The following is a 24,301-nucleotide window of genomic DNA, read 5'->3' as shown; positions in this document are numbered from 1 at the left end:
ACTTGAAGTTTAACAAAACATATAATATTTATATTTCATAAACAGAATCATTTAATTTGTTGTCTGTTCTGCATTGGAACTTCTGAAGGTTATTTTCCTAAAAGGTTAAATGGAAAAGCCAATATACATGTTTTAAAATAAAACTCCCCTCCTCCTCATTAAAAATAATTTTACATATACCTTGTGGTTGCAATAGTGATGAGAAGTAACTACATCCCTTTCTGAAAATAATTCACTTATCAGGAATATTTTGGGATTTGCATAATCAATGCCAACAGGATTTGAGTGGCTACTGCTTGGCTTTACATTATGTATTTGATATATGTGCACATGAAAGAAAATATAATGTGCTTTAAAAAAGTTAATAAGTGATATAAGACAAACTTACCCAATATAGGTATGTAAAATAAATAATAGTTGCAGGAGTTAGAAACTGTGAAAACAGGCAAAGTACCAAATTTCTAAGCCGTGACTTCTTGTTTATTGTCAGGAAGAAGTGGAGAGTAAGATACAGGAGAGCACTAAGAGTTAGCACCACAGCCTTTAGGTTGGCTTTTAGTACTAAAAATTCTACTGTTTATTGGCAAGTGACAGGGGCAGACAGTGACTACTAGTTATTCACCCAAAAGGATGAGTTCTAGTTATTTTTCAGTTGGTCCTTCTTGCTATAAGGGAATAGAAATGTGGGGAAGGTGGACAGTGAGAGCAGGACAGGGCATTTCTGAAGAGAATTTAGGGAGAGAGCTTGCCTGATGAACTACCATAGCGGAAGATCAGAAGAGTCAGATAATAGTACAAGAGGCAGAGTCATTTAGAATGACAAACAAGAAAGTGGTAAGTGCTAAGATTTGAGAGAGAGGCAGATAAAAAGGCATTGTATGGAAACAATGAGAAGATTTACCTTCAGAAAGTTGTAAGGAGTTGGTTCTGTTTTCTCTCATATTTTGAGAGATCACATATAAAGTTTTTCTCTTGAAAATATAACAAGAAAGGAAATGGAAGAAAGCGAGTTTGTCCCATAGGATGGAGGCCAGGGATGGGTAAAGCTTCAATATTCACCCAGAAGGGGATATCTGGGAGCAGGAAACAGAAAAGGTCGACAGTGAGGCCAGGGAGTCAGCAGGGCCTGTGGAGATGAGGGCCTGAGCTCAGAACCTGCCTCAGAGAGGTACCAGTAAGCTGATTTCAACCTCTTCATAAAATTGTGAGAAAATAAGCAATAGTATTTATTTACTTCATGTATTTGTATTTGATTTTCTTGACACTCTAGACAATAAGAAAATAAAAAACAATTTGGATCTGGGCCTGTTTTTCTGGGATGAAGCTCTTGGGAAGAGAATGTTTCTTCAGTACTAACTCATTCTTAGGTACAGAAGACATCCCATTTAATGTTAAAAACAGCTGGTTGAAGATGTTATGTCCACATTTCAGATGAGGAAACTAAGGCTCAAAAAAGTTAAATGGCTTACACAAGGTCACATGGAAAGCATAAGGCAGAGTTGTGGTTTTCTTTCAGGCTCTCAGAATCAGCCAAGTGTTTTGCATGTCCACCTTAAGAATATTTTCCAAACGGATAAATGCTCCTTGAAAAAAGGATTCTGGGTTTGGATAAAATTGGGTAACTACCAAGACATCACAAACATTTAGTATATGACAAGCATTGTGAATGTCTAAGAAAGGGCTAAGCATGCAGCACGTCCCAAATTTATTTGATATCAGAACTCTTCATTTGGGGAACTGTGCACTGCCCCACATTGCCTCACATATAGAAAGTTGGTTTATTGCATGTGCAAGTGCAATGAGCTGTACAGAGGAGGGAGGTAGGTAGTAGAAGCAGTAAGGCAAGTTTATCTTTACAACAGACAGGAGTTCTGGGGTATATCAGAGCTCTCTGGGACACAAAGAGCGGCTGCCAACGGGATTCCATCACAACAGAAGAGAAGGAGTGGAAGATGAGGTAGTGCTTGGGCTGGGCCTGAAGCTCTGCAGTGCAGATTTCACAAAAAGATGAACTAATCTGAGTGGTCTTCCATTTCTAAAATTTCTATTAAGAAATAGCTTCTATTTCTTTGTTCAGACTTGTATTTTTACATTTGCTTTAAGAGGGTTTTCCCTCACCTTATGGAACAGTGTTGTAATAGCTGCTTCAAAGTCTGTGGCTGATCATTTGGCAGCCCAGTCATCTCAGGGTTGGTGTCCACTGATTGCCTCTTCTCTTAAGAGTGGTTGAATGTGGTCCAGGCAATCTAAAAAGCCAGTTCCTTGTCCTCAATGTGGATCTGTTATGCAAGGCATTGTGTGTAGTCTGCTTGTCTCCCAGCTTGATTTGTCTGAAACCCAAATTGCTCATCTTTATAAGACTCAAATGTTCTTCAGCATTTTAATCAACCCATCCTAAATACGGGTTATGAATATCAAAAACATTTCATGTCTTAAAAGTTTTTGATATAGTTCTTCAAAATTAGAGCCTATATAATTCTCTTTCACTTATAGGAGTCAACAGTTTCCTCTCATCTGTACCCCAGTGTTTGCCGAGCCTCTTTACTCCTCCACGTGATGCAATTTCTCCAGTAGGAGAGTTCTCATGGGAGGCCTGGCCTACGAGGTACTTAGAAGCCAGGCTGGGCCTAAGCTGATAATTTCACTTTGGCATTGTTAACCTTCACCTATAACTGATCTAGAAATTCAGGTTGGAGTTTGGAGAAATTTCATTCTGAAACCCACAATTTTAACAATATGCTAATTTTGACCGGCCATCATTTAAGTATGACCAGACTTTAACTATAACTTTAACTGACCTTAAATATGGCCAGAGAGGAAGACTTGCTCTTATTTTGAAAATGTTGCTCAGAAAAGAGAAAGATAGTTAAATGGAAGGAGAAAGGGAGTATTTTAATTTTGTTTCCATTAATCTAAGCAAACATAGGACATAGAGAAACTTCCTGAGGAAAAAATATATGCATTGTATAATAATACTGTGACTATCATAATGGAAATCAATGAATCAAAGAAAAATCATCCCAAATTCCACCTTTCCAGTAATTATTTTGTGCGCATTAAAAAAGTTTCCTTGTTAATCCTTATCCAAATATTAGTATACCTTATACATGTAGTTTTAATTATAGTATGGAAACAACTTTGCATACTGCACCTTTCACAATATTATACATATACTGCTGTGTAATTTCTCTAATAGTTTTAAAATAATGAAAAATGTTTCCATCATGTATGTTCTTTCCAGGTTTTCAATATTATAAATAATTCTGTAATGAACAGTTGGGGTATATTACTTTTTCCTTTGGGAAAAACAGTTTGTTCAAATAAATTTTCATGGATGGAGGAATTACAGCCAGTGTATATTTTTCTAGTTCTTGAAATGTGTTGCTATTCTATTTTAAAAATGATATTGCTATATTTATTTCAAAAATGGATATTGCCATTAGTGTAAATTTGGAAACTAAGTATCTTAGGATGATAAAGCCCTTTGTGTTCTGGCACCTTCTGGTTTTCCAGTTTCCGCTTTCATTGTCCACACCCACTCCCATCCTGTCTCTTCCAAACATACTGGTTTTTGTATTCCTTGAATGTGACATGTTCTCTTGCTGTAACGCCTTCAGGCATGCTGTTTGCAGCACTCTTCCCCTGTTCTTCGGTCATCCTTTAAGCCTCAGCTTGGCTGTTAATTCCTCTAGAACTGGGTGCCCCTTCTTTGTATTTCATAGCTCCCAGGTTTAACCCATCACTGTTTTTATCATTTTATGCTGAAATTGCTTGGCTACTTTTCTATTTCTTTGCTTAGACAGTGCTGTGTTTATCTTGTTTCTGACTGTATTTACAGTGTCTAGCACCAGAGGAACTCAATAACTACATATTAAATGAAAAACAAAATAAACTAAAAGCCCAATTAAAGAAACATGGAGAAAAATTCCACCCTGCCAACAGGGCTATTTGCTATCACATATTAAATTAAAAAATACTTATTGAATAAAAGACACAGAGTTAGATACTATAGCCACAGAAGATATTAAGGAAAGAAGGTCTTGGGGAAATTGCTCTCAAATAGGTTAAGATTTGGTTAAGATTGGGAAGAAAGAGTTTGCAATTAAATGTTAATTTTTTTTTTTTTTTTTTTAGTGGAGAAGGAATTTAAAAGCAAATGTGGTGATGGACTGCAAGAGAAATATATTCCCCTTTTAGTGGCTAGGAAACACAAAGGAGGAGGTATTTTATTTATGGTTATATCTAGGAGTAGTAGGAAAAAGACATTTTCAATTAAAAACCTCTTAACGTTAACAATGAAATTATGGATAGAAAAATTATTGTAATTGGAGTCATAGTATATATAGATTTTATGTACTGCTTTTAGGTACTCCTAGCATAAGTATTTCCTTGTATTTACATAATTTTTATAATTAATGTCCAGAAAAAAAGCTAAAGAAAGCAAGTAGGAGAGAAAGGAGACTCATATGGCACCAGGGACTTCCAATTAATGGGGAAAAATGTATTGAGAAATTATTGGAGGCCCTGTTAGGTGGTTATAATTATGAATATAAGAATATTTTTGTGAAAAGATATAGCAGTTTAAAGAGATTATAGCATATGAAAGAAACACGGAGCAAGAAGACATCCAAAATGGTACTTTTCAATCCAAATCTATCAATGATGAATATTATTCATACTTGAATCTTTCAAGTTTGTAGTATCATTTAAGAAAAACTAACATGCTCAAGAAAGTGAGGTGCCTGCTGATGCTCTGGCAAAATGCTCCAAAAGCTGCTTTTCCCCTCAAAGACCCACCTAATAACCTACAAAGTCTATTTCTTTTTCAGGTTTAACTTTCAGGGATTCTGCTGAATGAAAGCCATGATCCACATGATCAAGGAGATTAATAAGAGGAAGGACATTTTGCCCAACATCACTTTGGGCTATCAGATCTTTGATACCTGTTTTACCATCTCCAAATCACTGGAAACAGCTTTGGTACTTCTTACAGGGCAGGAAGAAAGCAGGCCCAATTTTAGGAACAGCACTGGAGCATTTTTGGGAGGAATTGTTGGAGCAGTTGGATCATCCTTATCAGTTGCTGCTTCAAGAATTCTAGGGTTATATTATTTGCCTCAAGTATCTCCAATTATTGTGCTAGTACTAACTTAAAAAAAAAACAACACAAGTCATACTTGTGGAAATTGCAGCAGATAGCAAGGTGCTCAGGTGAGGCTGAGTTAAGTTGCAGAGACAAACAGGGATGGTGGTGATGCTGCTGTCCCTAATTACTATGTTCAATCAGGCCTTAGCAAGTGTGAATTGATGTCTACTTAGAGGCAATTTGAGATTTTTCTACATCCCTTGGCATGCTGCTTTAATTTTTGGCTCTAGATTATGACTCAGTGATTTGTATGTTGACAACTCACTAGGCATAATACTCTATAGGACTGTGTGGAGCACAGTGTAGGTGATCAATAAATATGTGTTGGTCAATGGATGGTATAAGAAATTCACTTTTTTTCTTGCCTATATTAATGCTTACTATTCATGACAATTTTGATTCATGCACTGACATACTGAAATGGGCCTAGGAATTATGCAAGATGGCTAGAGTTTAGAGGATGCTAACTTTACAGGTTATTTAAAATTCGGAGACAATGACATATTTCAACACAAGAAGAGATTATTCTAGAAAAAATTGATTATTAAGGAAATATGAATACAGCTCTATCATTATTTCTAAGGATGGATCATTAAATATCAGTTGTCACGACTTATCAATGTGAATAAGCTTATTTGTGTTGCTGAAGTAATGAGAGAATTTGAAATAACTGTAAAAAGTAGCATTACCAGAGTATTTCTTATAAAGCTTCAAATACGGATGTAGAGGCAACGGGAAAATACTGAGAAATAGAACCAAGAAGAGAGGTTGGGTGACCCAATGACACGTTAGATGTGGGCTTCGTGCAGCTCAAACTGCTGCTGCTGTGAGCTCTGTCTTCCAAGCACTAGCTGGAAACCTCTAGATATTCTCATTAAATGCTTGTAGTAAATATCCAACGAAGGTAAAAGAAATCTATGTGATGGACATTTTCACATTTGTCATCTCATTGAATATATTGAGCAATCTTGAAATGTAGATATCATTACCCTGATTTCACTTATAGGGAAACTGAAGTTCAGAAGGTTTAAGTAACTTCTCTAAGATTTTACAGTGATAAAATACGTATCCAGAATTAGATATCAGGTGTCTCTGCTTCTTAAATAAGATTATTTCCTACATAGGGCTTCCAATGTTGCTATTTGCAAGGCTCCAAAGAAGAATGTAAACTTTAGCCAATGGAGTGAAAATAGGACATGCGGTAGAGGAAACAGGAAATAAGAATATTCTGGTACTCATGAAGAAATTGACAATCTTGAGCTATGGAGTTATAATATGGGCAATCCTATTGAAGGTGGTGTGTTAATATTATAACATGAGATGGGAATGTGATAGGACAGGCAAAAATGTGTCATATTGTGTCCGGAATTGGTGGGTTCTTGGTCTCGCTGACTTCAAGAATGAAGCCTTGGACCCTTGTGGTGAGTGTTACAGTTCTTAAAGATGGTGTGTTCTTAAACATGGTGTGTCCCGAGTCTGTTCCTTCAGATGTGTCTGCAGTTTCTTTCTTCCGGTGGGTTCTTGGTCTCGCTGACTTCAGGAGTTCAGTGGCAGACCTTCACGGTAAGTGTTACAGCTCTTAAAGGCTGCACATCTAGAGTTGTTTGTTCTTCCCGGTGTGTTCGTGGTCTCGCTGGCTTCAGGAGCGAAGCTGCAGACCTTTGTGGTGAGTGTTACAGTTTATAAAGGCAGTGTGAACCCAAAGAGCCAGCAGCAGCAAGATTTATCATAAAGAGCAAAAAACACAAAGCTTCCACCATGTGGGAAAGCTCGCCAAAGTGTTGTCACTGCTGGTTAGGGCAGCCTGCTTTTATTCCCTTATCTGGCCCCACCCACATCCTGCTCATTGGTCCATTTTACAGAGAGCTGATTGGTTCGTTTTGACAGGGTGCTGATTGCTGCGTTTGCAATCCTCTAGCTAGACATAAAAGTTCTCCAAGTCCTCACCAGATTAACTAGACACAGAGCACTGATTGGTGCGTTTACAAACCTTTAGCTGGACACAGAGTGCTGACTGGTGTATTTACAATTCTTTAGCTAGACATAAAGGTTCTCAAAGTCCCCACCAGATTAGCTAGATACAGAGTGCTGATTGGTGCATCCATGAACCCTGAGCTAGACACAGAGTGCTGATTGGTGCATATATAATCCTCAGACTAGACATTAAAGTAGTCCAAGTCCCCACCCAAACTCAGGAGTCCAGTTGGCTTTGCCTACTGAATCCCATACTAGGGCCACGGGTGGACTGCCTGCCAGTCTGGTCCCACTTGCCTGCACTCCTCAGCCCTTGGGCGGTTAATGGGACCAGGCACCATACAGCAGGGGGCGGTGCCCGTGGGGGAAGCTTGGGCTGCGCGGTAGCCCACCGGGGGGAGCGGGGGGCTCAGGCATGGCGGGCTGCAGGTGCTAAGCCCTGCCCGGCCGGGAGGCGGCTGAGGCCTGGTGAGCATTTGAGCCTGGCGGGGGCAGGCCGGCAGTGCTGGGGGACCCCGTGCACCCTCTGCAGCTGCTGGCCCGGGTGCTAAGCCCATCACTGCCCTGGGCCGGCAGTGCTGGCCGGCCGGCCACTCGAAGTGCTGCCGGCTGAGCCCGCGCCAGCCGGAACTCTAATGGGCTGTGAGCACCACGCCGCAACCCGGGTTCCCACCCATGCTTCTCCCTCCACACCTCCCTGCAAGCAGAGGGAGCCGGCTCCCTCTGGCCTTGGCCAGCCCAGAGAGGGGCTCCCACAGTGCAGTGGCGGGCTGAAGGGCTCCTCAGGCACCACTGGAGTGGACGGTGAGGCTGAGGAGGTGCCGAGAGCAAGGGCTGCTAGCATGTTGTCACCTCTCAATATGTTCTTAACTGTAGGGTCAGTGCCGTTAAGGGTAAGCTACAGTGGAAATGTATATAAAATGGTGAGGAATTCATGATCACTTGGCCTCTATTCTTAAGTTCCCACTATTGGAAAATACATACAGAGATCACTGGCAAAATGAGAAACTGTCTCTTCATTTATCTAGACAAGTGACTGTAAAATTAGGGTTTCTATCTCTGTTGGATGACAGGGCTTAGATGTGAGGCTGAAGTGGTGCTTTCTACCACCTTTCTCAAGTTAAGTCTTGGGATCTACATACTCATAAGTCCTGGCAGAGAAAAACAAGGAAAGAAAAATGGTGATAGGAAGGAGGGAAGGGAGGTGGAAGCGGGCGGGGAGAGAAGAATTGGGCTTGCCAAATGGATTGTAGGTCTACTCAGTCCATCATCCATGTGGATGAGAAGTAAAATCTGAGGAAGAGCCTAGATGGCTTGATTCACTCCCGTTGTCTGTGGGATGCATAGAGGAAAAAGCAAATGGCCTCCTTTTCACTGCTGTGATCTCACTTGTGAAAAGTAGTGCATTGAATGTTGTATTAATAATCATCTCCTCCGATTCCCTTGGGGCGTGGGGAAGTGGATTTGAAAGAGTCCATAGGGAGGCCCAAAGTGTTCCCTCTAACACTCCACACTCCCATCCACTGAGCAAGGAAAGGAACAGAAATCCTTTTGTCTAAAGAAAGATGTGAAAATAAAGGGAGAAGAACTGTTAAGTTCCTTCCCTCCCCAATAAACATATTATGAAAATGTGTAATTTGATATTTGGCTATTGCTTTCTAATAACTGCATGAATATTTTCAATTGTAGGTGGGCTATGCCTCTACCTGCGTGATTCTTAGTGACAAATACCAGTTTCCATCTTATCTTCATGTAATAGCCAGTGATAAGATCCAGTCGAAGGTCATGGTAAAACTTATTCAACACTTTCACTGGGTCTGGGTAGGCGCTATAGCAGCTGATGATGATTATGGAATGGAGTAAAAACTTTTAAGGAAAATATGCAGAATGCCAACCTCTGTATCGCATTTGCTGAAATCATTCCCAAAGTCTATTCCAATGAAGCGTGGGTTATCTCAGCCCTCATTGCAAAGCCTGAATATTTTCCGTATTTTGGTGGAAGTATGGATTTGCAATACCAAGAGCTGATAAACCAGGATTGAGGGAATTTCTTTATGATGTGCATCCTAGCAAGGATCCAAATGATGTCCTGACCATTGAATTCTGGCAAACTGACTTTTAACTGTACTTGGCCAAATGGTAGTATTCCATACAGTATCGATCATAGAGTGAATATGATTGGTAAAGAAGACAGATTACATGCCATGTCTGATACATTCTTTACTGGAGAGGAGAAGTTGGAGGATCTTAAAAATACCTATCTGGATGTGGCTCAGCTAAGAATTACGAACAATGTCAAACAAGCTGTGTATTCTATGGCTTATGCTCTGGACCATTAAAGTAGATGTGAAGAAGGTCATGGGCCATATACTCCAGGAAACATCTGTGCATATATACCTGACTTCGAGCCTTGGCAGGTAAGTCATTGTTTGGTGTATGTCATGACACAGCTTGATAATTATAAGAATTCATGTCATTAAAACTATTGATTTGCCTTTGTGCTTAGTAGACATAATCTTATCACATGGTCACATAAAATAATAACTTGCTTATGTGGCCTAAGTGGGCATTTTAAAGTATCCATTTTTTAACAGTTATTATTAAGTTTGTTGTGAATGATAGAAAACCCCCCAAAATAGTGCCTTAGACATCATAGTTTTTTTCCTTCACATAAATAAAGTTCAGAGAATAGGCATTATAGGACTGAAAGAATGGCTTAGGGACCCACTCCCTATAGTGCTATTTCACCATCCACAATATGAGGGTTCACCTGATAATCTAAGATGACCACATAGGCTTCAAACATCATGTCCATATTCTAATCAGCAGGAAGGAAAAAAGGCAAGTATGTGTGCACCCCCCCACTTAAGGATAATTTCTAGAAATTACATATAGTTCTCCTTATATCCCATTAGCCAGAATTTTGTTATGGTCATATCTAGCTGCAAAGGAAACTGGAAGATGTAGTACTCATGAAGTATGGGAGGGGCCACACAAGGGCATCAATGTCAGGAGATAAAGATTACTGGGGGCCATCTTGGAGACTGGTTCCCACATCTGTCTCTGGTCTGATCCCAGAAACTCATGTTGGGACATGGTAGCCTGAGTGGTATTCCCAGGTTGCCCACCTAATCAGAATACTCCTTTGCTTACATCCTTTAGTACCTCCCCTCTGAAGGATGAGCATCCGTGGTCTGGCACTTTCAGCCCTTTGTGATCTAGGCTCTGTCAGTATCTCTGATTCTATCACTCCTTCCATTACCACTTTACTCTTCTGCAACACTGAATTGCTTGTCATGCTCAACAGAGTCCACAGTGGCTGGAACCATTGTATCTTCATTTTTACTTTTATTTTCAAATTAATTGCGCAGTGTATCTAATTTTATGTCACCTTAGTTTCCTGTGAAAACTTTTCTTTCTTTCCTTGTTTTCCATGACCTTCGATACTTTTGATAAGTACTGGTCAGCCAGTTTTAAAATGTTTCTCAACTTGAGTTTATCTAATTTATTTTTCTTATGACTAGAGTGAGGTTATGAATTTTTGGCAAGAATTCCATAGAGGTGATGTTGTATCATTTTCTGTGCCCTATATCAGGAGGTACATGATGTAATTATGTCTGATTACTGGTGATGTTAACTTTGGTCACTTAATTACAGTGATGTCATCATATTTTCTTACCATGAAGTTATTGTGTTTTCCCTTGTAATGAATAATTATCTTGTGAAGTGATATTTTGAGACTCTGAAGATGTTCTGTTTCTCATAACATTTGACCACAAATTTTCACAGTCATTGATGGTTCTTCCTGCTTGAGATGATTATTGTGTTGTTTGAAAAATGATGGCTTTCTATTTCCCTTATTCTTTCCACATTTATTAGCTGGAATTCTACTCCTCCTCCACTTATTTATATCAATATGGACTCGTGGATATTTATTTCTATTCTATAAGTAATTCTAATTTATAACTATCATTATATACTTTGCTGCTCAAAACTGCCCAGGTTTGACCATTGGGAGCCCTTTGAGTTGGTTCCTGTCTCCTCTTGACACAGTCTTGTAATTTCTGAGCACTTCCTTCCTTTCTGGAACCCCAAGATGTTCCAGGCTCATCTTGTACTTTCTTGGTCCCAGCACTGTTGTCAACTATTTCTCCAAAGAGTGCTGGGACTTTGCATTTACTGAAGAATGGAATTTAGAAACAAGATCTGGGTGGGAGGTGAATTCATTGTTACTGAGGAGGTTGCAATAAATACAAAATGAGAAATTAAGTTATATTTTAAATGCATGGAAGAGTTCCTTAATTTTAAAAGAAATTCTCCAGGTTCTTTCTTTGCAATAAAGAAGAATGTTTCTATGATAAGGAACTACCCTCTAATTTATTATTTGAACATTTCAATATTATAATTTAAATTTGCTCAAAGAGCAACGATCATGTGTTAGGATTGCAGGGAAAAAGAGTGTTTAGGGAGGGCCAAGGAACTAAATAGTGTCTAGGTTAGTGTTGGTAGATTAGTCTGTAACAGGTGCATTCTGTTTGATACAGTCTCCATATGATGTCAGTAAATCAAGACCATGAAAAGCAAGTCCTCACAGTGGAGAGGGTTAACATGACCGTTTGTATTTTTAGTAGAGATGGAGTTTCACCATTTTGGCCAGGCTGGTCTTGAACTTCTGACCTCATGATCCAACCGCCTCAGCCTCCCAAAGTGCTGGGATTACAGGCATGAGCCTCTGTGCCCAGCTGGTTATTTCTTTACTTACAAGTACTTTGAAGTTCATAGTATTCTCAGGCTCTTTGTGATGTTGGTTATGGGCCATGTGTGGCTTTATTTATTTATTTATTTATTCTCCTCACTTAAAAAATATGTATGGTGTTTTTGGAGAATATATGGACAGAACCACAGTTTGACACCTACTATTACCCTGGGGCACCCAGAGGTCTTCCCCTTCCCTTCCAACAGTAGTTCTAGAGGGACTTCATTTCTTCCTCCCTGTTTTCTTCTTTCTTCTTATTCATTCTCCAGGACAAAAAATAGGATAGAAAATTTACAAGTTCATAATATAATTTGAAGTAGGAAACATTGGTTACCAGTATGATATATGAATGGAGGCACATACATGTTAATACACTTCAGTGTATCCTTCAAAACATCCTATGTTGGTATTTTATATGAGAAAAAAAGAGTTTCATAAGCTATAAAATTCTTTAAAAAATAATTTCCCAAAATTATCCTGGAAGGTAGTAGAAGTAGGGTTTCAATATTAGATGAACTGTTTTTAAATGTAAAATGCTTACCCCAGATAAAAATAATGAAATTATTTTTCATTATTATTGCTATTTATTTATTTTATTGATAATGATTATGATCATTTTCTTCCTCTTCCTCCTATAGCAACAAGAGAGCTGTTGATTGCAAGACTGCAGGAGGTCTGAACATTTTATAAGGGAAGGGGTTGGTGAGCTAGAGACTGAGGTACACAATGTAAAGATAACACCTAGAGAAGTGTTGGGGAAAGTTAAAGGAAAACTCTGTTACTTCCCAGAGGTTAAGAAGAAACCCCTTCACTTACCAGAAGTGAAACTTTTTACCCTCAATGAAATATTAGTTCAGGAAAGCAGAACTATAGAGCTTTTATTTTATTGTATTTAATTTTTTTGAGATGAAGTCTCACTCTGTTGCCCAGGCTGGAATGCAGTGGCGCCATCCTGGCTCATGGAACCTTCACCTCCCAGGTTCAAGCAATCCTCCTACCTCAGCCTCCTGAGTAGCTGAGATTACAGGTGTGCGCCACCACGCCAGGCTTTGTATTTTTAGTAGAGACAGAGTTTCGCCATGTTTCCCAGGCTGATCTCGAATTCCTGGCCTCAAATGATCTGTCCACTGTGGCCTCCCAAAGTGCTGGGATTACAGGTGTGAGCCACTGTGCCCGGCCCAGTACTGTAGAGCTTTGAATAATCCAGTTCTATGTTTACTTCGGGATGACATGTAGAGTTACGGTCAATGGATAGGGTAGTGAAAAAGAATTGGCAATTTCATCTACCGTGTGAATCTCAGAATGAAAAAACCAGGAAAAGTGAGAGAGATGAAAGTGATGTCAGCATAGCCAGAGAATGCTTTTTGTTTGCTGACACAGGACTTTCTTTTGGAGGAAAGGGCGTCTTTTTTCATCTTGTTTATTTTTCATGTATTTTCCCTCTTGAGCTCAGATCTGAGATCCCCAAACAGTCTTCCAAATCATGCTGGGAAAGCATCTAAAAATAGTAGGAAAAAAACCCTCAAGATTTCTGAGTTGGTATGCTGTACCAGACACCTGTGAGATCTTTGTCTGTCAGACTATTCCTCTCTGCTTTCTATGTGTAGCAATAAACATCTATTGACTTGTGTACGCTCACAGAAGAATACAGACATGCACACGTACTCAGTAGTTTATTGGTCTATCTTTAAGCAGCACTTGAATATATTTTGGCTAGATGTAAAAACAGCCACTTGTCAGTGTTTACCACTTTAGTGACCAGAGCTCTCTGCAACATTTTATGCCTTTGATCTAGAATTTGCTGTGCCCAATACAGTAGTACCTAACCACAGATAGCTTTTTTTTTTTTTTTTGAGACAGAGTCTCGCTCTGTGGCCAGGCTGGAGTGTAGTGGCATAATCTCGGCTCACTGCTCCCCTGCTTCCTGGGTTCAAGCGATTCCCCTGCCTGTCTCCCGAGTAGGTGGGACTACAGGCGTGCACCACCACACTCGGCTAATTTTTGTATTTTTAGTAGAGACAGGGTTTCACCATGTTAGCCAGATGGTCTTGATCTCTTAACCTCGTGATCTGCCTGCCTCGGCCTCCCAAAGTGCTGGGATTACAGGCGTGAGCCACCATGCCTGGCCACAGATAGCTTTACAATGCAAATTATTTAAAATAAAATAAAAGGAAAATTCAGCTCTTAGTCACATTAACTACATTTCAAGTGTTCAATATCCAAATGTAGCTAGGGGCTACCATACAGAACAACAGAGATATGTAACACTTCTGTCACTGCAGAAAGGACAGAGCTGCCCTAAGTCTAGGCTATAAGCCATCTTACGTGGCCCAGAGCTCTCTCTGAATGGTGAGCTACTTGATGAATGGGCTTGAGACTTCACTTTTGTATTCCTTTTGGTTAGGTATATAGTAGTTCCCCAATATATTGTTTTACATGAAAAGGAAGATGTTATTCTTTGCATATACATGGTTCAAAGAATGCTTGCTCTACTGAAAATTGACAGAAAAATAGTGAAATCTAATAGTAGATTTTTCTTTTAATAATCTTCATTAGGGTATAGTAATTTATTTTTCTTATCTTCTATATTAAAATTGGGATTAGGTTTGTATAATGAAATTACTTCAAATGTAATTCAATACAAATTTACTAAGCATCTACTATAAATCCAACTCTGGGTTAAACATTGCAAAAATAAGGCAATTGCCCCTAATTAACTGAGTAAATATTTGTTGAGAACAGTAGCATATGTGCATAGGAACTGAGGATACGTCAGTGTGCAAAACAGAACAAATCCCAGCCTAATGGGATTAACATTTCAGTGGAAGGAAGTAGGCAACAAACAAGACAAATACAGACATTATACTGTATCTTAAAGGATGTTAATGTCAGGGAGAAACAAATAGCAGGACTGAGATAGGGAGTGCTGGGGGGAGTGTTGCACTGAAATTTCATATAGTATGGTCAGGGAAAGCCTCACTAGAGTGACATTTGAACAGAAATTCAAATGAAAGTATGTTCATGCATTACCTAGGGGAAGAATATTTCCAGCAGAGGGAACAGCATCTTCTAAACCCTGAGACATGTGCTTGGCACTTTGCAGGAACAGTAAAGAAGTCAGTGTGGCTGGAAAGAGTGAAAGAGAGGGAGAGCAGGAAAGGAGGTGAGAGAGGTTAGAGAGGGACAGATCATGCAGGGCCCTGTTGACTTTTGAAGGCCTTTGGCTTTTACACTGAGTGAGAGGGGAAACCATGAAAATCTTGACAGAGGAGGGCCATGATCTGACTCAGGTATCATTGTTTGCCATGTTGCAAATCGGTGGAAGGAGTAGGGTATGGGGGCAAGAACAGAACTAAGGAGACAGTTAAAAGACCATAAAATCATCCAAAATAATGAAGGTAGCCTGGCCCAGGATAGAAGTGATGGAGGTGGCAAAAAGTCATTAGATTCTGGACATCTCATGAATACCTTATAGGTAGAAGACATCAAATCTGCTGACCGGTTGGACCTGGAAGTGTTTTTTTTTTACATCAGACAATTAGAGGACAATACAAAGAATGATTTAAGTCATAATGGTAAACTGAGTCTGGTAGTTGGTGAGAAGGTGGACTTGAGTGGAGGAGAGAGTCCATACAGGCAAGTAATAGAATATAAGGTTGGAGATGATGGATAGGAATGGTGGTGTTGATGACAGAAATGAGGAATAGGCTTTATGGGATAGTTTTGGACATGTTGAATTTGAGGTGATGGTGGAATCTTAATGTGGGAACATATTGGAAATTCAGAATATGGAACTAGATAGAGGTCAGGTGGGAAAGGTTGGTCTTAGAGATCAAGATTTGGGAGTTCTTCTACAGTGATACTGGTGGAAGACAATAGAATGAAGGAACTGCTTTACAGTAAGAGAGAAAACCAGGGGATCAAGGACCACAACCAGGACCCAAGGGAACCCAAGGGAGCTTGCATTTCAAGGAGGGGTTGATCAAAAGTGTCAGGTATTGAAGAAAGCTGAAGGAAAATGTGGCTAGAGGAAAATCTCTCAGACATGGCAAGAAGAGTTTTAGTGAGGTGAGTGGGTTGGCAGATAGATCACAGAGGTTGAAAAGGGAAGGAATACTGATAAATGGAACAAAAAGGTATCAGCTCATTGTTAATGAAATAATAATAATAATTATAATAATAATAAGGGAATATCGAGAGCTATTTCCAGAAGACTGGATCAGGGTGAGGAATTCTAGTTCATTCTGTGGTGACTTTATTGTTCATCTTTCAGAATTTGAGAATGCCTTGCTATCACTTCTTACTGTAATAGGTACTCCTCAAAGTGCATTTAAAATATGATTTTACAGATATATATGTATGAAACATATAAGAAGCTTATCTACTGTGTATACATACTTCTGTAATGTTACGTACCATAACCTAGCTCAGAGATTTCTAGTGTTTTCTATATTATCTAATTCAGATTTACCTGGAAAACTCAACATATGAAAATTCTGATTTGTAAAATAAATATAAATGTAATCATGCATCTTCCAAAATGATTCTTTGCTTAATGGAAAAGCATTTTATTTCTTAAACAGGAAACTCCCTAATGGATTAAGAAACAAACTATTTAAAAACTTGCATTTATTCTGGGTTTCAAGGCGCACATCCGTGTAGAATGTAAAAGGAGGCCTGTGTTTACTACTGAGATTTTGAAATTCATTTAGCGAGAAAATATTTCAATGCTATGCCTTGTCTGCTTTTCCTTTTGCCCTCCTCCTTCACAAGCAGGAACAGACCTGCCAAATGGTCTCATCCCCAGAGTCCTGTAGGCATGGAGCCTGGTCTGGATCCCCAAGGTTAGAAAGAAGTAGGCTTAGGATTAGCTTTGCATTTCTAGAATCAAAAACGAGACTCTCCTTTAGCAAAATTCCTCTTTAGGTTCTCCATGTTGTTATTTTCTTTGTTCATTATCTTCACTCAGGTATCCTGGGTTTCCCGGAAATCACAAAGCTTCCATGGAAATTCAAATGGGCTCTTTCTCAGCCTCATGAGTACTAGAGACAAAGGGCTTTGTTAATCTGTCATATTTGTCTTTGCTAGCTTCCCCATTCAGTGTGTACTGATGCATGTGCTCCTGGGACTCGGAAGGGGATTCGTCAGGGGGAACCAATATGCTGCTTTGACTCCATCCCATGTGCTGATGGACATGTGTCACAGAAACCAGGTAGAGATGGTAATTTCTTCATTGATACGAGGATGCTTTTAGATCAAACATGTTTTTGCAAAGAAGGCCTCAGGAGCTTTCTTTATAAATAGGTATGAACAACTTATAACAAAAATAATTAAAATCCTTCAAATTATTGGATGTTTTGTGCACTGTGAAAAAAACATAGTATTGTGTTTCAGTTCTAAAGCTGCTACAGTTGGGAAAATACCTACAATCTTGAAGTTAATAGTGGAAAATGCAAAATAAAATATATGAAATGTGAAATATGAGTAGGATTAATAAAAAATATTTTAAATTATTTGTTTCTGAAAAAATTAAATGCTAGTTATATTCATAATCAGAAGACAGGGGACTTATATAGTACTATGTTTTATTGAATTAGCTCTAATTTGGAGTTATAAGATCTAAAATTTCATCCCTAAAGGCAATTGGCTTAAGGTCATAAGTACTCAAAATTTGTAGGACACATGATTTCTGTAACCCCTGCTCTATGAATTCTTCACTATGGCCTGCCAAATTGTTGCTCTTTATGACCAGAATTTTAATTGGGCTCAGTGTGCTCAGTCTTGTGAAGCATGTTGGAGCAGGTTTATTTTTATCTCTACCTTCTGTTAAAGATAACACAAAGTGTACTTGTCTTTTGTCAAATGGCCCTCAGTAGCAATTCTTTATAAAAGAATTTTGAAGGCCAGGCACGGTGGCTCACGTCTGTAATTCTAGCACTTTGGGAGGCCGAGGCGGGTGGATCATGAGGTCAGGAGATCGAGACCATCCTGGCTAACACGGTGAAACCCCGTCTCTACTAAAAATACATAAAATTAGCTGGTCGTGGTGGCGGGTGCCTGTAGTCCCAGCTACTCAGGAGGCTGAGGCAGGAGAATGGTGTGATCCTGGGAGGCAGAGCTTGCAGTGAGCTGAGATCGTGCCACTGCACTCCAGCCTGGCAACACAGCGAGACTCTGTCTCGGGGGAAAAAAAAAAAAAAAAGTAACCTTTTCTCAAAATGGAAAACAAGAACTATGTAACCTGAACAACTCCTTGGACCCCACACAGCCCAGTCTCTGCATAGAGTTACATCCAGGGAAGTCCAATACAGCAGTGAAAAGTGATTAAACAGGAATTGCAATCTTTCCTGCATCTTTCAAAGACATTAAAGAGATCAATTTCACAGTCTACTATAAACTCATATCAAATAGTCTTATGTTCTGACATTCTCCCTTATAGCTTCCACCCAGCTAAATGCTCCAGATCTTCTCAATGTCAAGCACCATGTAGGTTCTTCTCCTTCTTCTTCCCTCCCCATCTTCTTCTCCTTCCCCTTCCCCATCTTCTTCTCTTTCTCCTTTTCTCCTTCTCCTGCCTCTCCCCTTCCCCCTCCTTCTTTTTCTCCTCCTCCTTCTCCTCCTCCCCCTCCTCCTCCTCCTCTTCTTCTTCTTCTTCTTCTCTTCTTCCTCATTTTCTTCTTCTTCCTCCTCCTCTTCCTCCCCCTCCCCCTCCACTGCTGCTGCTTCTTCTTTTCTTTCTTTGTCTCTGTCTCTCTCCCGCTCTCTCTCTTTTTGAGTTGAAGTCTTGCACTGTCACCCAGGCTGGAGTTTAGTGGCATTATCTTGGCTCACTGCAACCTCAGCCTCCTGGGCTCAAGTAATCCTCCCATCTCAGCATCCCAAGTAATTGGGACTACAGGCATGCACTGTCACGCCCAGCTGATTTTTTGTATTATTTGGCAGAGACAAAGTTTTGCCATGTTGCCCAGGCTGGTCTCGAACTCCTGGGCTCAAGTGATCCACTCACCTCAGCCTCCCAAAGTGCTGGGATTACAGGACTGGGCCACTGTGCCCAGCCTTGTTTTTCTTCTTATCCTCAATTACTCTACCTATTCCTTCGAATCTGTATCTGGAGAGTGAAGAGGGGAAAAGCTCTGAGTAAGCAAAGACAAAATTCCCTCTCATAAGGGTGATATTGAATAAAGACAGAAAACATTTGTATTTTAATCAACCTTATTCCTGTCACAATTCTCTCGATTGTTTTGCCTCAGTAGCTTTAATTTTTTTTACATTTTTTTCATTTGTGGATTGTTCTTGGGTTTATGAGGATACACACCACTCTTCTCAATTAGCTAACTGGAGTAGTAAGAAAGAAGCTTGTTACTGGAAAAGGCCAATGCAGGAAAGGCTGAAACTGAGAAGGGAGACTGACTTTCCAAAACTGAAAATAATTCTCAATCTGTAATATTATCTGTACACTCTAAGGCCATTTTATCACTATTTCTTTTGAGATACTATATATATTCTACATAAAGGGATTTTCAACAAGTCCCCACTCTAGAACTATGAGGGCTCTGGGATATTCACAGTGGAAGGGGACAATTGGATTTCTTTGCAGTCAATTCTCTGTTCTTCATTCAATAGGTCAAAGGGAGTGGGAACAATGTGATGAAGACTATTGGTCAAATGCACAAAAGAGCAAGTGTGTGCCGAAACAGGTGGAATACCTTGCTTATAATGAGGCCTTGGGATTCACGCCTGTCATTCTTTCTGTCTTTGGGGCATCTGTGGTCTTGGCAATCACAACTGTGTATGTGATACACAGGCACACTCCCCTTGTGAACGCCAATGACCAGCAGCTGAGTTTTCTCATTCAGTTTTCTCTGATCATCACGCTGCTGTCGTCCATGCTTTTCATTGGCAAGCCACACAATTGGTCCTGCATGGCCCGCCAGGTCACTCTGGCACTGGGCTTTTCTCTTTGCCTGTCATGCATTCTTGGAAAGCCTATTTCACTGTTTTTAGCCTACAGAATTTCCAAATCCAAAACTCGACTTACATCCATGCACCCGCTTTATCGGATAATCACTGTGCGAATCTCTGTTTTATTTGAGATTGACATATGTACAGCCTACTTGGTATTGGAACCTCCCAGGGTATACAAGAACATGGAACCTCAAAATGCAAAGATCATTCTGGGATGCAATGAAGGTTCCATAGAGTTTTTGTGCTCCATGTTTGGGATTGATGTCTTCCTAGCCTCGCTATGCTTTCTTACAACTTTTGTGACTCGCCAGTTGCCAGATAATTACCATGACGGAAAATGTGTCACCTTTGGGATGCTCGTCTTTTTCATCGTCTGGATCTCTTTTGTCCCTGCTTATTTGAGCACCAAAGGCAAGTTCAAAGTGGCTGTGTAAATATTTGCAATCCCAGCATTCAGCTATGGTTTGTTGGGTTGTATATTTGCTTCTAAGTGCTTCATTATTTTGCTGAGGCCACAGAGGAACGCCGATGAAATTGTTGGTGGAAGAGTCTCTGCCACAGATAAGAGCATCCAACTGACCTCAGCTTCTGTGAGCAGTGAGCTTCACAATACCACAGTGTCAATTGTTCTGGAAGACTAGAGTTGTGATTTACATGTGTCCTTCGAAGCTGCAATGATGATGTGGTTCAACATTCGCTTTCAGGTTGCTCCTATAGCAGCTGCCTAATACTCTCAGGTCACATTGAGGATTTGGGTTTTGGTGGTGTAGTCTTAGCATAGTATATCAAATCTCGTACTATAAGATACCATTTAGCATGAACCAGAATACCTTTTACTATTGAAATTAAAACCTATTTCATTCAAACATTTTGAAATACTTTGGTATAAGGACTATGCAGTAGAGGATACAGTAGGAGCCAGTTATCTAAAATGATAGATAAGGCTGGATGCAGTGGCTCATGCCTGTAATCCCACCACTTTGGGACACCGAGGTGGGTGGATCACTTGAGGTCAGGAGGTCGAGGCCAGCCTGGACAACATGGTGAAACCCCATCTCTACTAAAAATACAAAAATTAGCCAGGAGTGGTGGTGCATGCCTGTAGTCCCAGTTACTCAGGAGGCTGAGGTGAGAGGATCGCTTAAACCTGGGTGGCAGAAGTTGCAGTTAGCCAAGATCGCACCACTGCATTCCAGTCTGGGTGACAGAGAGAGACACCAACTAAATTAAAAAAATATATATAGATAAACAAATTTAGTTCTTGAATGTAGTTCTTACATCATGGATGTCTGATCTAGAAATTTACCTGAAACAAAATCACTTAATGGGGAACAAGAGAGCCATTTTGTTCTACATTCTGTTAATGTATCTCTGAAATACACAGCTTTTCTCTGATTGAGGTGAGAATTACAACTCATGGAGCAGGGGGTTTGGAAGAGAATTTATTGTGACATACAGAGAATATTGAAGGAGTTGCCATGTCAACAAAACTCAGTTTTTTTTCTTGAACATGTATAGAAGTAGACAAGTTTCTCCCAGGGAGAAGGCAAGTCTACAAATCTATCTGCTACAGATTTTCCTGGGGGAGAATACGTGGTAAAGTACCTGAGTTTTAAAACATCTTTCTGCTTGAAAAAAAAAAAGGGAATTAAGAGTTGGCGAAGCAATTATTAAGTACATTATATAGTGAAGACATGAATAGCAAAAAAGCAGATGTTTATCTAGAGCAGGTATTAGAATGCAAGATTTTTTAGGATAAACTGAGTGATTGATAGATACTTGCCCTCTGATTATGTACAGTTACCTGGAATTTGATTTCCATAAAATATTTTCAATCTTTTTCTAGATATGAAACTTTGAAAATGACCTATATACATTTTTGTGTATATGAATATGTGTGGAAAAACAGAATTTGTAGAAATGCTGGTAAGTAAATGTAAAAGTAAATGTAAAAGTAATGCTTGTGTATATTTAACTCTAGAAGTTGACAGGATCAGAAAGAACTCTCTCTTCAAGATAACTTGATGTCTGTGAATTTCAGTTAAGCAAGCTGGGCAGAGATTCATGGAGGCTCGTGGGAGCAGAAAGTGAAAGTGTGATGACTAGTTTAGCAGGACAAGTCTGTTGGGAACTTATTTACTGATTTTTATTTATTTTTTTTTTTTTTTAAAGAATGATCATTCTAGACCAGACAAAGGGAATGAGCTTCCTGTAATTTAAATAGTAAGTTTACCTCAAGGTTCAGCAAAGCTCAAAATGACCCCTTCATTGGAGAGCCAGTGGTATTCCCAGGACTTTCTGGGCAAGCATCTATTCACACATCCATCTCCCAACACTTTTACAGCCCTTAGAATTGTTAGAGGAGAGCCTATATCACAGCATGAGGAATGGGGAAACGACTTTCTTTGGCCCTTCATTTGACCCAGGGAGGAACACTGGAAAAGAATGCTTTGTCAAAATATGGAGCAATAGGAAAACGATAATCTGTGAGTTAATTTCTTATTCAGGTATACATTCAGCTTGAGTATTCTCAATGATTTACCTTGAGATTATAAACAAAAGCTAAAAGATGGCTCATGTCTAGTGACTTGGTTTACTTTTGTCTTCAAAATATTTTAATATCAGGGTAATCCTCTTCTTTTCTGAGTTGTTGATTATTGAACATATGGTCTCTAAAAAGATAATTCCAGAAGTCCATTTGGGTAATATCAAAGACTCAATTATCTCCTTTCATTTAGCATGGCTTAGTAATACTGTCTTGGCAGACGTGTGTTCTTTGCATTATTATTACTTTTTTTGATCCGCAATACGTTTGGGAAATTAGAGAAAATAAATGTCATTAAAAACAAAATATCAACTGAACTTGCATGTTTAACGTTAATATTTACTGATACAACTTTACAATTTTAAGATACAATTTTCATCTAAAATAGTCTGAAGTTATCACTTGTCGATTTGGTATACATGTATTGTTATAGATACTGGCCTATGGCAGTTAAAATGAATAATATATGATTGTTAAAGGATGATGGTCTAATTTGTAGTATTGTCTTATTCTTTGTAATTAATTACTTAACTGTTAAAGTATTTCCCACAAATGAAAAAACATTTCTCTTTGAATGAATGCATCGTGTAAAAGTCATTTCTAGTGAAGAAACGGCGACTGAAATCTCTATCAGCTCATGTTGTTTTGTAAGAGAATCTCATTTAGAAGTTGCTAGTTACACTCCCTGCTGTGGAAGAGCACTTGCTGGTAACTACATACTGGGCCTTGGGGAGCAGCTCAGAATTAGTTTCAGGTGTTGCATCAAAATTATGTAGTTGCTGGCTTGGGGAGTAGTGTAAAGATTAATTACTTGAAAAAAAAAGGATACTTTACTCAGGGCTGACATACACACATGCAGGATTGAGCTCTTTTGGTAAATGACGTGTTTATCAGGGCTGCTCAAACCCACCCCATGAGGTTAATTTTTTGCATTAAGGCAAAGATAATTCCTGATAGAAAGTGAATATACTTTCAAAAAGGATAAGATATTCCCACTGCCAGGTTAATTTCCTTAAAACTCTGCTCTGATCTCATCTCTTCCCTGCTTATCTACTCCCAGTGGTTTTCCACTATCTACAGCATGAGTTTAGCTCTCATAGTCTGACATTCAAGACTCTCAAAATTCTTTTCCATTTTCTGTGTTCAACAGTTATCACCTGTCACCTTCCTGCCGGTATCCTTTTAACACAATTCAGCTGCACTCCTGCAATTTCTGGAACTCACCTCTCATTCTTTAGATTTCACACTAGTCATATGGGTCCCTTTTTCCCCCGAATGCTCTGATAGCACTTCATCCCTTCCTGCCTCTCTCCCTCCCTCCTGCGTTTCCCTCTCTGCTTTCTCTCTTCCCTCCTTAAGGGCTTGATGTACACCAGACTCAAAGTTAGACACAGAAGATACATAAAGATGAGACATTGTTCCCCATCTCCAGGTGCTTGCCATCTTTTGGGGTAATAGGTAATAAACCAACAATTATGCTATGATGTGATAAAGCTGTGATTGTGGTCGCATCGAGGAAGGGCAGGGCGAGTTAAGGTCAAGGAAGGCTTCCTGGGCGACGTGTCACTTGAACAAACTCCAGAAGGACAAGAAGGAACTAGCCATATGAAAGGAAGACTGACTAATGTTTGCACTCTACGTAGCCTACTACTTGGAGCATGGTAAGTGTCAGCTTCCCGTCCTTTTTTGTTTGTTTTGGGATTTTTTTTTGGCTTGTTTTTTGTTTCCCCTTTCCTTTTTTAAAAAATAAAGCATTCCAGCACTTTGGGAGGCCGAGGCGGGTGGATCACGAGGTCAGGAGATTGACACCATCCTGGCTAACACGGTGAAACCCCGTCTCTACTAAAAATTACAAAATATTAGCTGGGCGTGGTGGCGGGCGCCTGTGGTCCCAGCTACTCGGGAGACTGAGGCA

At 39.6% G+C, this 24,301-nt stretch overlaps 1 protein-coding gene across 1 annotated transcript in view; it reads left to right on the top strand.

Moving 5' to 3' along the window:
* The window catches only part of LOC105552402 (vomeronasal type-2 receptor 1-like), a 49,373-nt gene extending 28,891 nt beyond the window's left edge, over positions 1–20,482 (top strand). The window contains 8 exon segments of the mRNA XM_011998068.1: positions 2,494–2,605; positions 4,830–5,121; positions 8,810–8,972; positions 8,975–9,121; positions 9,124–9,233; positions 9,235–9,537; positions 16,965–17,088; positions 19,500–20,482. Of these exon segments, the coding sequence (XP_011853458.1) occupies positions 2,494–2,605; positions 4,830–5,121; positions 8,810–8,972; positions 8,975–9,121; positions 9,124–9,233; positions 9,235–9,537; positions 16,965–17,088; positions 19,500–20,482 (2,234 nt within the window).
* Positions 20,483–24,301: the final 3,819 nt, after the last annotated feature.

The sequence above is a fragment of the Mandrillus leucophaeus genome, unplaced genomic scaffold, assembly GCF_000951045.1.
Source record: "Mandrillus leucophaeus isolate KB7577 unplaced genomic scaffold, Mleu.le_1.0 Scaffold554, whole genome shotgun sequence".
NCBI lineage: Eukaryota > Metazoa > Chordata > Mammalia > Primates > Cercopithecidae > Mandrillus > Mandrillus leucophaeus.
The sequence above is the reverse complement of the archived record's forward strand: the minus strand, read 5'-3'. Positions and strand labels throughout refer to the sequence as shown.